The sequence below is a fragment of the Salvelinus namaycush genome, chromosome 1 (genome assembly GCF_016432855.1).
Source record: "Salvelinus namaycush isolate Seneca chromosome 1, SaNama_1.0, whole genome shotgun sequence".
Lineage (NCBI taxonomy): Eukaryota > Metazoa > Chordata > Actinopteri > Salmoniformes > Salmonidae > Salvelinus > Salvelinus namaycush.
This window is the reverse complement of record NC_052307.1, coordinates 50,138,193-50,153,208: the sequence shown is the minus strand read 5'-3', so window position 1 is coordinate 50,153,208 and position 15,016 is coordinate 50,138,193. Positions and strand designations below refer to the sequence as shown.

The 15,016-nt window shown below is 42.5% G+C and overlaps 1 protein-coding gene across 1 annotated transcript in view; it reads right to left on the bottom strand.

Moving 5' to 3' along the window:
- Positions 1–15,016, bottom strand: part of LOC120052026 (protein kinase C-binding protein NELL1-like) — a 536,246-nt gene that overhangs the window by 329,469 nt on the left and 191,761 nt on the right. Inside the window, exon 9 of the mRNA XM_038998895.1 lies at positions 14,001–14,135. Coding sequence (XP_038854823.1) covers positions 14,001–14,135 — 135 coding nt within the window. The remainder of the gene's footprint in view (positions 1–14,000; positions 14,136–15,016) is intronic.

Genomic DNA, 15,016 nt, shown 5'->3' with positions numbered 1-15,016 from the left:
TGGTCTTTAATGCAGGGCCGACAGACAAGTTCCTTACTTTTTCGCCCTTCTACGTACATGCGTCTTCCATTTTTGTGGTAATGCTGCAATTAGTTGGTTGTAATTTTGGGTAGAGCAGACATTTCCATATGTCTGTGTTAGCTGCATGGCATGTGTGACATAACTCCACCAGTCCTATTTATGATATGATTTACAAAAATTATACATTTAAAAAAAATGTTATTGAAAAATATATATTAGTATATTTGAGTTAAACCACAATATTTGTTGTATTATTTGTTCTGTCTTTTCAGGTGGATTAAACAGAAATTGCAACCAACTTTCTAAGGCTTGTTTAAAAAATAACAATATTTTGGAGATTTAGTTTACAAATTACCGAAAGTGAGCAGTTGTAATCTGAATAAAGGGAAAAAGGCCATTATTGAACACGGGGTGTGACATTCTTACTGTAACTTTTGTACAGTGGCTTGTGAAAGTATTCACCCCCTTGTCATTTTTCCTATTTTGTTGCCTTACAACCTGGAATTAAAATAGATTTTTGTGGGGTTTGTATCATTTGATTTACACAACATGCCTACCACTTTGAAGATGCAAAATATTTTATTTATTGTGAAACAAACATGACAAAGGCATAAAAACAGAAAACTTGAGTGTGCATAACTTTTCACCCCCCTCCCCTCCCCGCAAAGTCAATATTTTATAGAGCCACCTTTTGCAAAATCCACTGGGATTTTTGCCCATTCTTCAAGGCAAAACTGCTCCAGCTCCTTCAAGTTGGATGGGTTCCGTTGGTGTACAGCAATCTTTAAGTCATACCACAGATTCTCAATTGGATTGAGGTCTGTGCTTTGACTAGGCCATTCCAAGACATTTAAATGTTTCCCCTTAAACCACTCGGGTGTTGCTTTAGCAGTATGCTTAGGGTCATTGTCCTGCTGGAAGGCGAACCTCCGTCCCAGTCTCAAATCTCTTGAAGATTGAAACAGGTTTCTCTCAAGAATTTCCCTGTATTTAGCACCATCCATCATTCCTTCAATTCTGACCAGTTTCCCAGTCCTTGCCGATGAAAAACATCTCCACAGCATGATGCTGCCAAAACCATGCTTCACTGTGGGGATGGTGTTCTCGGGGTGATGAGAGGTGTTGGGTTTGCGCCAGACATAGTGTTTTCCTTGATGACCATTTTTTTTTATTTTAGTCTCATCTGGCCAGACTACCTTCTTCCATATGTTTGGGGAGTCTCCCACATGCCTTTAGGCAAACACCAAACGTGTTTGCTTATTTTTTTCTTTAAGCAATGGCTTTTTTCTGGCCACTCTTCCACAAAGCCCAGTTCTGTGGAGTGTACGGCTTAAAGTGGTCCAATGGACAGACACTCCAATCTCCGCTGTAGAGCTTTGCAGCTCCTTCAGGATTATCTTTAATCTGTTTGTTGCCTCTCTAATTAATCCCCTCCTTGCCTGGTCCTTGAGTTTTGGTGGGCGGCCCTCTCTTGGCAGGTTTGTTGTGGTGCCATATTCTTTCCATTTTTAATAATGGATTTAATGGGGCTCCGTGGGATGTTCAAAGTTTCTGATATGTTTTTATAACTCAACCCTTATCTGTACTTCTCCACAACTTTGTCCTTGACCTGTTTGGAGAGCTCCTTGGTCTTCATGGTGCCACTTGCTTGGTGGTGCCCCTTGCTTAGTGATGTTGAAGACTCTGGAGACATTCAGAACAGGTGTATATATACTGAGATCATGTGACACTTAAATTCCACACAGGTGGACTTTATTTAACTAATTATGTGACTTCTGAAGGTAATTGGTTGCACCAGATCTTATTTAGGGGTTTCATTGCAAAGGGGGTGAATACATATGCATGCACCACTTTTCAGTTTTTTATTTTTAGACATTTTTAGAAACCAGTTATGTTTTTCATTTCACTTCACCAATTTGGAATAGTTTGTGTATGTCCACTACATGAAATCCAAATAAAAAGCCATTTAAATTACAGGTTGTAATGCAACAAAATTGGAAAACCACCATGTGGGATAAATACTTTTACAAGGCACTGTATGACTGATGCCTTTAGTGAGAGGTCTAATGCTTTAATATTTAATCATTTCTGCCCACCCCAAATTCAGATTCATTATATAAGTAGGCCCTTTTAATTTTGTCTGGCTTGCCACTCCAAATAAAATGTAATATTTTTTGTTCATATAATTTAAAAAGCAGGTCACTAGGTGTAGGCAAAACCTTAAGCAAATAGGTCAACTGTGATATGACTAAAGAGTTAATCAGGGTGATTTTTCCAAAAATAGACAGGTATTTTCCTTTCCGTGGTTGCAAGATCTTATCTATTTTTGCTAACTTTCTATGAACATTTATTGGACTGAGATCATTTCCTTCTTTCGGGATAAGCAAAAGTATCTAGATCCTCTATGAGGCTGTGGAGGGATTCTAATTGTGGTTTTAAATGAAAACATGAATCATCAGCGTATAATGACACCTTTGTTTTTAAGCCAAGGATCTGAGCATATAAAAAAGTGTGGTATACTTCAACTGGTATGCTATCCAGCCCTGGAGGTTTCCCAGGCTTAAAGGATTTAATTGCATCAAGAAGTTCCTCCTCTGTAATTTGGCCTCCACATGAGCCTTTCTGTACAGATGTTAATTTTACATTATTAATAGGAAAAAATCCATACAATTATCTTAGGTTAGTGGAAATGGAGGAGCCTGATATGAAAACATATTCTAAAGTACTTTACTTCCTCTTTCACAATAGTATTTGGTGAATCATGCGTGACTCCATCACTTGTTACATGTTTCAATAAAACAAATTGGTAGCATTTCTATGTTGAAGATTGGAAAATAATTTGGTGAATTTCTCCTCATATTCCATCCAGTTCGCTTTATTTTTTATAAAATATTACACTGGATCTTTCTTGAGTAAGTCCCTCCATTTCTTTTTGTTTTTCCTCTGACTTATTCTGAGCCTCTATGGTACAGTTTTTATTGCTATCTAATTGTACTGTTAGTCCTTCAATTTCCTTTGTTAATATGGACTCTTTTGACTAGATTGCTTTTGTTTTATAGATGAGTACTGAATTGCATGGCCTCTATAGGCACATTTAAAGGTGTCCCAAACAATAAGGGGATCTGCTGTACATATGTTATGTCTGAAAAAGTCAGTTATAAATAATTCTGTCCTAGTTATAAACAAATTATCATCCAATAGGCATCGATTACATTTCCAATATCCTCGCCCATGTGGAAATTCTGTAAGAGTAATATATATGCCAATTATGTGATGATCCGACCGCATTCGGTCCCCTATCAACACTTTTTAAACTTTTGGTGCCAAAGAGAATGACATAAGAAAGTAATCAAGACGACTAGCTTGATTAAGCCTCGCCAAGTATATCTCACTAGGTCAGGGTATTTAAGCAACCATATATCCACTAATTCCAATATATCCATGTGATTCGTGACTTCCTTAAGTGCCTGAGGGTGATTGTTTGTAGTGTGATTTCTGGTAGCTGTCTGAATCGCCGTGCCTCCAGCTCGCCTAGCTACTCACTGGACCCTATGATCGCTCGGCTACACATGCCTCTCCATAATATCAATATGCCTATTGCTGTTTTGGTTAGTGATTTTTGTCTTATTTCAGTGTAGAGCCTCCATCCCTGCTCTTAGATATCATCCTGACCAACTTGCCCTCTAAATACACCTCTGCTGTCTTCAACCAGGATCTCAGCGATCACAGCCTCATTGCCTGCGTGTGTAAAGGGTCCGCAGTCAAATGACCACCCCTCATCACTGTCAAACACTCCCTAAAACAATTCAGCGAGCTGGCCTTTCTAATTGACCTGGCCCGGGTATCCTGGAAGGCTATTGACCTCATCCCATTAGTAGAGGATGCCTGGTTGCACTTCAAAAGTGCTTTCCTCTCAATAAGCATGCCCCATTCAAAAAATGTAGAACTAAGAACAGATATAGCCCTTGGTTCACCCCAGACTTGACTGCCCTTGACCAGCAAAAAAACATCCTGTGGTGTTCTGCATTAGCATCGAATAGCCCCCGCGATATGCAACTTTTCAGGGAAGTCAGGAACCAATATACTCAGTCAGCTAGGAAAGCCAAGGCTAGCTTTTTCAAACAGAAATATGCTTCCTGAGGCACTAATTCCAAAAAGTTTTGGGACACAGTAGAGTCCATGGAGAATAAGAGCACCTCCTCCCAGCTTCCCACTGCACTGAGGATAGGAAACACTTTCACCACCGATAAATATAGATAATCAATCATTTCAATAAGCCTTTTTCTACGGCTGGCATTCCCCCCCGTTTCTCCTTCACCCAAACCCAGACAGCGGGTGTTCTGAAAGAGCTGCAAATTCTGGATCCCTACAAATCAGTTGGGCTAGACAATCTGGACCCTCTCTTTCTAAAATTATCCGCCGAAATTGTTGCAACCCCTATTACTGGCCTATTCAACCTCTCTTTCGTATTGTCTGAGATCCCCAAAGATTGGAAAGCTGCCGCGGTCATCCCTCTCTTCAAAGGGGGAGACACTCTAGACCTAAACTGTTATAGACCTATATCCATCCTGGCCTGCCTTTCTAAAATCTTCGAAAGCCAAGTTAATAAACAGATCACCACCGCCATCTATACAGCCGTCTTCATTGACCTGGCCAAGGCTTTCGACTCTGTCAATCACTGCATTCTTATCGGCAGACTCAAGAACCTTGGCTTCTCAAATGACTGCCTCACCTGGTTCACCAGCTACTTCTCAGATAGAGTTCAGTGTGTCAAATCGGAGGGCCTGTTGTCCGGACCTCTGGAAGTCTCCAGTCTCCTGTGGGGGTACCACAGGGTTTAATTCTCGGGTTTACACTTTTCTCTGTATATATCAATGATGTCGCGCTTGCTGCTGGTGATTCTCTGATCCACCTCTACGCAGACAACACCATTCTGTATACATCTAGCCCTTCTTTGGACACTGTGCTAACAAACCTCCAAACGAGCTTCAATGCCATACAACACTCCTTCCGTGGCCTCCAACTGCTCTGTAAATGCTTCTAAAACTAAGTGCATGCTCTTCAACCGATTGTTGCCCGCACCCTCCCGCCTGACTAGCATCACTACTCTGGATGGTTCTGACCTAGAACATGTGGACAACTACAAATACCTTGTTTTCTGGTTAGACTGTAGATGCACTTCTCCTTAAGCATCTCCAATCCAAAATTAAATATAGTATCGGCTTCCTATTTCACAACAAAGCCTCCTTCACTCATTCTGCCAAACATACCCTCGTAAAACTGACTATCCTACCAATCCTTGACTTGAGATGTCATTTACAAAATAGCCCCCAACACTCTACTCAGCAAACGGGATGTAGTCTATCACAGTGCCAGCCGTTTTGTCACCAAAGCCACATATACTAACCACCTGTCACACCCTGGCCTTAGTATTCTTTGTTTCTGTAATATTTTGGTTAGGTCAGGGTGTGACAGGGGGGATGTTTTGTATGTTTTGTCTCGTCTTGGGTGGTTGTATTGTATAGGGGGTTTTGTTGAGTGTATGGGGTTGGGTTTAGTATAGTTGTCTAGGCAAGTCTATGGTTGCCTGAATGGTTCTCAGAGACAGCTGTCATTCATTGTCTCTGATTGGGAGCCATATTTAAGGCAGCCATAGACAGTAGGCTTTCGTGGGTAATTGTCTATGTTCTATGTTGCATGTGTGCACTTAGTTCGTTTTAGCTTCACAATCGTTTGTTTTTTGTTCGTTTAGTAAGTGTTTGTTTTTCTTCATTAAAAGAAGATGTCTTTTTTCCACGCTGCGCCTTGGTCCACTCATTATCCTCAAGACGATCGTGACAGAATTACCCACCAAACTCGGACCAAGCAGCGTGTGAAGCAGCAGCAGGAGCAACCTACACAGGATTTATGGCAATGGGAGCAGGTTCTGGACTATACTACGTGGGAGGAGATCGACAGGTGGGCGATCGACCCAGGGCGAATGCCGGAGCCCGCCTGGGATTCTCTGGAACAGTGCGAGGAGGGATACCGGCGACGCTGTAGGAAGCCTGTGAGTCAGCCCCAAAAAATTATTGGTGGGGGGGCCAACAAGGGAGTGTGGCGAAGTCAGGTAGGAGACCTGCGCCAACTCCCCGAGCTTACCGTGGAGCGCGAAAGTACGGGCAGACACCGTGTTATGCGATAGAGCGCATGGTGTCTCCTGTACGTGTGCATAGCCCGGTGCGGTACATACCAGCTCCTCGTATCGGCCGGGCTAGATTGAGTATTGAGCCAGGTGCCATGAAGCCGGCTCAACACATCTGGTCTCCAGTGCGTCTCCTCGGGCCGGCATACATGGCACCAGCCTTAGGCATGGTGTCCCCGGTTCGCCTACACAGCCCAGTGCGGGTTATTCCACCTCCCCGCATTGGTCGGGCGACGGGGAGCATACAACCAGGTAAGGTTGGGCAGGCTCAGTGCTCAAGAAAGCCAGTACGCCTGCACGGTCCGGTATTTCCGGCGCCACCTCCCCGCCCCAGCCCAGTACCACCAGTGCCTACACCACGCACCAGGCTTCCTGTGCGTCTCCAGAGCCCTGTTCCTCCTCCACGCACTAGCCCTGTGTTGCGTGTCTCTAGCCCATTACCACCAGTGCCTACACCACGCTCCAAGCCTCCTGTGCATCTCCAGAGTCCTGTGTGTCCTGTTGCTGCTCCCCGCATTAGCCTTGAGGTGCGTGTCCTCAGCCCGGTACCTCCAGTTCCGGTACCACGCACCAGGCCTACTGTGCGCCTCAGCCGGCCAGAGTCTGCCGTCTGCCCAGTGCCGCCTGCACTGTCCGTCTGCCCAGAGCCGTCAGAGCTGCCCGTCTGTCCCGAGCCATCAGAGCCGCCCGTCTGTCCCGAGCCGTCAGAGCCGCCCGTCTGTCCCGAGCCGTCAGAGCCGCCCGTCTGTCCCGAGCCGTCAGAGCCGCCCGTCTGTCCCGAGCCGTCAGAGCCGCCCGTCTGTCCCGAGCCGCTAGAGCCGCCCGTCTGTCCCGAGCCGCTAGAGCCGCCCGTCAGACAGGATCAGCCAGAGCCGTCCGCCAGACAGGATCAGCCAGAGCCGTCCGCCAGACAGGATCAGCCAGAGCCGTCCGCCAGACAGGATCAGCCAGAGCCGTCAGCCAGCCATGACCAGCCAGAGCCGTCAGTCAACCAGGATCCGCCATCTGCCAGCCCGGAGCTGCCCCTCAGTCCGGAGCTGCCCCTCAGTCCGGAGCTGCACCTCAGTCCGGAGCTGCCCCTCAGTCCGGAGCTGCCCCTCAGTCCGGAGCTGCCCCTCCGTCCAGTGTCGCCCTCTGGGATGGTATTCAGTCCGGGACTCCCCGTTCCAGAGGCGCCACCAAAGCGGTTAGTGACTATGGTGGAGGGGGGTCCACGTCCCGCACCCGAGCCGCCACTATAGGAAGGCCCACCCGGACCCTCCCCTTCTGTGTCAGGTTTTGCGGCCGGAGTCCGCACCTTTGGGGGGATGTCACACCCTGGCCTTAGTATTCTTTGTTTCTGTAATATTTTGGTTAGGTCAGGGTGTGACAGGGGGGATGTTTTGTATGTTTTGTCTCGTCTTGGGTGGTTGTATTGTATAGGGGGTTTTGTTGAGTGTATGGGGTTGGGTTTAGTATAGTTGTCTAGGCAAGTCTATGGTTGCCTGAATGGTTCTCAATCAGAGACAGCTGTCATTCATTGTCTCTGATTGGGAGCCATATTTAAGGCAGCCATAGACAGTAGGCTTTCGTGGGTAATTGTCTATGTTCTATGTTGCATGTGTGCACTTAGTTCGTTTTAGCTTCACGATCGTTTGTTTTTTGTTCGTTTAGTAAGTGTTTGTTTTTCTTCATTAAAAGAAGATGTCTTTTTTCCACGCTGCGCCTTGGTCCACTCATTATCCTCAAGACGATCGTGACACCACCACTGCGACCTATATGCTCTCGTTGGCTGGCCCTCACTACATATCCGTCGCCAAACCCACTGGCTCTCCAGGTCATCTATCTATAGGTACAAGGTCGTCAAGGTTCTCATTAGCAGCATTGAGCATTTGCTTGTATATTATGCTCTCCCATCAGGGGGCCTTGGCTTTGCAGGACCATCCCTGCCAAGCAGGCTCAGAATCTTGAGGGGGCGGTGCTGCTCTAGAAAGTCTCTGACCACATTTTGTCTGCATACAGGCCGCTTACAGGAGGCCCATAAAACAGATAGGGACTTCTCCTTAGTATCTGGGTCATTCAGGTGGGTGTCTAGGGTATAGGGTTCTAGGGTTCAATATAGAACCATGAATAAATAAATTGGATGTACATATACACTGCTCAAAAAAATAAAGGGAACACTTAAACAACACAATGTAACTCCAAGTCAATCACACTTCTGTGAAATCAAACTGTCCACTTAGGAAGCAACACTGATTGACAATACATTTCACATGCTGTTGTGCAAACGGAATAGACAAAAGGTGGAAATTATAGGCAATTAGCAAGACACCCCCAATTAAGGGGTGGTTCTGCAGGTGGTGACCACAGACCACTTCTCAGTTCCTATGCTTCCTGGCTGATGTTTTGGTCACTTTTGAATGCTGGCGGTGCTTTCACTCTAGTGGTAGAATGAGACGGAGTCTACAACCCACACAAGTGGCTCAGGTAGTGCAGCTCATCCAGGATGGCACATCAATGCGAGCTGTGGCAAGAAGGTTTGCTGTGTCTGTCAGAGTAGTGTCCAGAGCATGGAGGCGCTACCAGGAGACAGGCCAGTACATCAGGAGACGTGGAGGAGGCCGTAGGAGGGCAACAACCCAGCAGCAGGACCGCTAACTCCGCCTTTGTGCAAGGAGGAGCACTGCCAGAGACCTGCAAAATTACCTCCAGCAGGCCACAAATGTGCATCTCTTCCTAAGTGGACAGTTTGATTTCACAGAAGTGTGATTGACTTGGAGTTACATTGTGTTGTTTAAGTGTTCCCGTTATGTTTTTGAGCAGTGTATATATTTTTTTAAATGTAGTTCCCCGTGATAGGACAATAAATAAATTAGATGTATCATTTATTTTAAAACGCTGTTCCGCCATGATAGGACAATAAATAAATAAGATCTACTATAATTCATTATAAAATGTATATCCCTCATCTGCACAACATTGAAAGCTTTCTCACAACCCCTGCTCACAGAAATACATTGGTTCTGGGATATGCAACCATTTCCTTTCTCACTCAACGCCACACTTTTCCAAACACCAAAAAACACACACCACTGTGTTTTTATCTCCACCATGTTGAATTAGTGCTTTTGTGTTCCAATTAGTTATATTTGAAGAAAGATAGAAAAGCTATATTTTGCTGTTGTATTATTACAATCCATAACAGGGCTAGAGTTTGACATTTTTAGAATAACCATGGAGTAGTCGTTTTGTCTCTCGTTTTGTCTCTGAATTGGTTATCAATATACAGTTTATCGACCACGCGTTTCTCTTTCAATCTATTTTCCTTCAAAATTGGATACAGAACTTTACACCGTTCTGCAATTTCCTTCGGGAACTGGTCATTCATGCCTATTTTCTTGCCACTAAGTCCATTACCCAGGCTTTTAACCATTATTTTATCTTTAAAGAAAGCAAATTTGGCAACGATTTGGCGTTCATACCTCTGCCTTCTCTGTCTGAAGCAGTGTACACGTTCGAGTTGGATTTTGTTGATAGCTGCGTGTGGGATCTGAAGCGCTGTAAGGGGGTACTCTCTAACTACAGACTCAGGAACTTCTCCTTCTTTCTCTTGGAGACTTGTAAGTACCAGATTCTCTCTCATGGATCTAGTCTGCATGTCAAGTAAGGCATCTCTCGGTTTCAATCTTATTGACTGTCCCTTTTAGCTTGTTTGTGTCATTCTCCAATGTCGCAGCTTATTCGTCACTCATCTCGAGGCTTGCCTTCAACTCCTTTATATCCTTACTGACTAGTTCAAGTATATCCAGTTTATAATTTATTGATTTTAACAGATCGGTTTCGACCTTTACCATTCCCGGTGGTGAAAATATTAAATTGTCTGTGTCTGTAGAAGAGTCACATTTTCGTTTTAAAATAGGTTCCCCTGTCTTACTCTCCGTCATGTTTGGGTGTTGCTTGTTTTTGTAATATTTGTCAATACATTTCTCTAGTCTTATGATTTGTTTTGTGTTGTGATCCAGATTGAAGTTTATTACCCACCAGATTGTGTAGTGCTAATATTTAGTCTAACTTACCGATATTGAATATTACGTTTTTATCTTGAAGTGATCTATATAACTGTGTTCAGTCCGCCAAACACTTTTAGACTTTTACACAAGTAGTATTTTACTGGATGATTTTCACTTTTACTTGAGTCATTTTCTATTAAGGTATCTTTACTTTTACTCAAGTATGACAATTTAGTATTTTTTCCACCACTGGATGTGGCTGGGGGTTATAGCATTTCTTTCACATGGCCTATCAATTTAGACATGTGTGTCTGGGTAAGCGTCATCTAATATTTATAAAATATTTGTATCTGGCCACTTTCTGTTTACCAGAACATTTTCCTTGTTGTAGGCTACTACTTTTACCACTTTTAGTCTTAATCTTTACTACACTACTCACTGTTTATCACATGACCTCAATGTGAATCCCTAAAAAGATGAGTGGGGCTGGCTTAAGAAGATGTGAACAATGCTGAATGGGTGTAGACAAAGGAGAGCTCTCCAGTAGGTACCAAAACATTCAAAGGCCATTTTCTCAAAAGTGAGTTTTACAAGTTTATCAACTTTTGTAGCAGAATTACTTTCCCATTGTTCCTCAAAAATGCAGTGTAAATACCATTGTGTAGCTCTGAGTCTCTACTTGTATCCAATGTAAAAAAAAACTAAAATGTTCTACATAAGACCGATTTGAGCCGGTCGGTCACATATACAGAACACAAATTCCAATTGGCTATACTTAAACTCTTTAGCATTATCCTCAACTCTTCCCCAATATTTGGAACCAAGGTCTGATCACCCCAATCCACAAAAGTGGAGACAAATTCGAACACAATAACTACCATGGGATATGCATCAACAGCAACCTTGGGAAAATCCTCTGCATTATAATTAACAGCAGACTCCTACATTTCCTCAGTGAAAACAATGTTCTGAACAAATGTCAGACCCCACATTCACCCTGCACGCCCTTATTGACAAATAAACAAACCATTTCAAAAACGCTTTAGACTGAATTTGGCATGAGGGTCTGCTATATAAATTGATGGAAAGCGGTGTTGGGGGGGGGGGGGGGGGGGGGGGGGGATATACAACATTATAAAATCCATGTACACAAACAACAAGTGTGCAGTTACAATTTGTAAAAAAAAACACACAGATTTCTTTCCTCAGGGCCGGGGATGAGACATGGATGCAGCTTGAGCCCCACACTCTTCAACATTTATATCAATGAATTGGCTAGGGCACTAGAACAGTCTGCAGCACCCGGCCTCACCTTACTAGACTCTGAAGTTAAATGTTTACTGTTAGCTGATTGTCTGGTGATTCTGTCCCCAACCAAGGAGGGCCTACAGCATTACCTACATTTTCTGCACAGATTCTGTCAGACCTGGGCTCAGACAGTTAAAAAACTTATTGTGAATAGGGGGGCGCTGTTTTCACTTTGGAAAAAATCGTGCCCAAATTAAACGGCCTCGTACTCTGTTCTAGATCATACAATATGCATATTATTATTACTATTGGATAGAAAACACTCTGAAGTTTCTAAAACTGTTTGAATTATATCTGTGAGTAAAACAGAACTCATTTGGCAGCAAACTTCCATACAGGAAGTGAAAAATCTGAAAACGAGGCTCTGTGTCAGGGCTTGCCTATTCAATTGGCTTTTATTTATCGATATGTATGCACTTCATATGCCTTCCACTAGATGTCAACAGGCAGTAGAAGGTTGAATGGGGTGTCTAGCTTGATGTGAGGCCAAATAAGAGCTTTTGGAGTGGCAGGTCTGGTATTTTGTCAGTTTTCGACGGCGCGTGGGGGAACTCGACATTGTCTTCTGAAAAGCATTCTGTATACACGGCGAATTGCTCCGGCTCTGATTTTATTTGATACATATGAGAAAAACATCATAAAGTAGGATTTTTCAACTGAGTTTTATCAGTTTATTCAACGTTTATTGGGACTTTTGGAATTTTTCGTTCCAGGCGCAAACATTTCTTGGACACGTGAGCTCCACATGGCTAGCCAAAGTTGCTAATTCGACAGAAAAAATGGACATTCTAAAACCAAACAACGATTTATTCTGGAAATAGGACTCCTTGCACAACATTCTGATGGAAGCTCAAGGTAAGAGAATATTTATGATGTTATTTCGTATTTTTGTGGTAAATGTTGGCTCCAACAAGGCGGAGAATATGTGAGCGCTGTCTCACAATACTGCATACTGTATGTTCTACTAAAGTTATTTTTAAAAATCTAACACAGCGGTTGCATTAAGAACCAGTGTATCTTTCATTTGCTGTAAAACATGTATTTTTTAGTAAAGTTTATGATGAGTTCTTTGATTAGATTAGGTGACTGTCCAAAATATCTCCGGAGATTTTGGTGAATTGTTGCTACGTATTCACAATGTATAACCACGATTTGCAGCTCTAAATATGCACATTTTCGAACAAAACATAAATGTATTGTATAACATGATGTTATAAGACTGTCATCTGATGAAGTTGTCCAAAGGTTAGTGATTCATTTTATATCTATTGCTGGTTTTTGCGAAAGCTACCTTTGCGGTGAATAAATGCCGTTGTGTGTTTGGCTATTGTGGTAAGCTAATATAATTCTATATTGTGTTTTTGCTGTTAAACACTTAAAAAATTGGAAATATTGGCTGGATTCACAAGATGTTTATCTTTCATTTGCTGTACACCATGTATTTTTCATAAATGTTTTATGATGAGTATTTATGTATTTCACGTTGCTCTCTGTAATTATTCTGGCTGCTTTGGTGCTATTTGTTATGGTGGCTGCAATGTAAAACCAGGATTTGTAGCTATAAATATGCACATTTTCGAACAAAACAAAAATGTATTGTATAATATGATGTTATAAGACTGTCATCTGATGAAGTTGTTCAAGGTTAGTGATTAATTTTATCTCTATTTGTGGGTTTTGTGAAAGCTACCTATGTGGTGGAAACATGGTGAAAATATGCCGTTGTGTGTTTGGCTATTGTGGTTAGCTAATATAAATACATATTGTGTTTTCGCTGTAAAACATTTTAAAAATCGGAAATGATGGCTGGATTCACAAGATGTTTATCTTTCATTTGCTGTATTGGACTTGTGATTTCATGAAAATTATATTATATGATATCCCTGTCCCGTTAGGCTAGGCTATGCTAGTCAGCTTTTATGATGAGGATGCTCCCGGATCCGGGATGGGTATCACTGAAAGGTTAATCTCAGTAAGACAAAAATAATGGTGTTCCAAAAAATACACATTCCACCTAAACAATGTTGCCCTATTGCACACAAAAACGATACATACCTCGGGACTAAACATCCGCACCACAGGTAACTTCCACAAAGCTGTGAATTATCTGAGAGACAAGGCAAGAAGGGCCTTCTACGCCATGAAAAGGAACATCCAATTTGAGCCTTCTTTGGCATCAAAAGGAACATAACATTTGACATCCCAATTAGGATCTGGCTTACAATATTTGAAGCAGTTATAGAACTCATTGCCCTTTTATACAAATTATACAAATTATTAATATTGTTATTTATTGCCCATCATTATCATTATTTGTATATTTTTTATTTTGTGAATTGAAACATTGTACATGTTCAAATGTTTTTTTATTTTGTAAATTAAACTGACTTTGAATATTCCAAAAATATGCAAATTGACTAGTGTGAGGTGAAGTTATCGACTATTGTGAGGAGAAAGATACAAAGTTATTGTATCTGTGTGACGGGTGGGATGCCCACCATGCAGCCGCAGTTCCTGCAGTTCTCTGGCTCCACCCATAGCTCCTTGTCTCTGTAGACCACACCGTTGGCACTGCACGTCCTCTCACAGCGGCAGGCCTCCAGCTGGGTCAGCCTGGACTCTGCGTAGTTCAGCTGGACATGCACAAATGCACGCACACACACACACACACACACACACACACACACACACACACACACACACACACACACACACACACACACACACACACACACACACACAGACACACACACACACAGATAAATACAGATCATCATCCATTTAAATATCGCAGCACTATAATCCAATTCAACAAGCAAGAGGACAAAAAATGCACATAGAAATGGACATTGGTGTGTTTAGCCCCCAGTGTTTCAGAATTAAAACCATTATTATTTTCTAGTCACCCTACCTTTAATCTACACTACCTTTAATCTACAAAATTCTAGGATGGTTGGAATACCCAATTTCTGGGTTGCAGGCATTGGGTCACTTAGCTGGGTTGTTTTCTTTAAAAAGTGCAAGGTTGGGTTGTTCATGCTGGGTTATTGAGATATGACCCAGTGGGTCAGATCACAAGATTGAAGGGGTGGAGGGGGGGGGCTTATTAGGGGCGTGTTGTTCAGATTGTTATTTTTGGCCACCTGTGAGTGTAAATGTCATTCCAGTTCATCTGTTCTGTTGTATCATTATTTCATGCCAAGTTTGAATATTGACAATTTTCAAGCTTTAACGAGACTTACACATGTGTATGAGTTCTTTAAGAGCCTTTGCATATCCTAAATGCTACCATTTTGTTACATTATATACATAGTAATGTTATTATAGTAATTAAAATAAATAATTTGCAAAAATATTGAAGGGAACTATACATTCAGTGTACAAACTTAACAGAAACATTTCCTCTCATGGGTGGCCAAAAATAACTATCTGAAAGCCACTTCCCTAATAGGTCATGCCTCCTGAAAATATCCTATGGAATACCTTAAAAAAGACACAGCTGCTGCGTGAACCC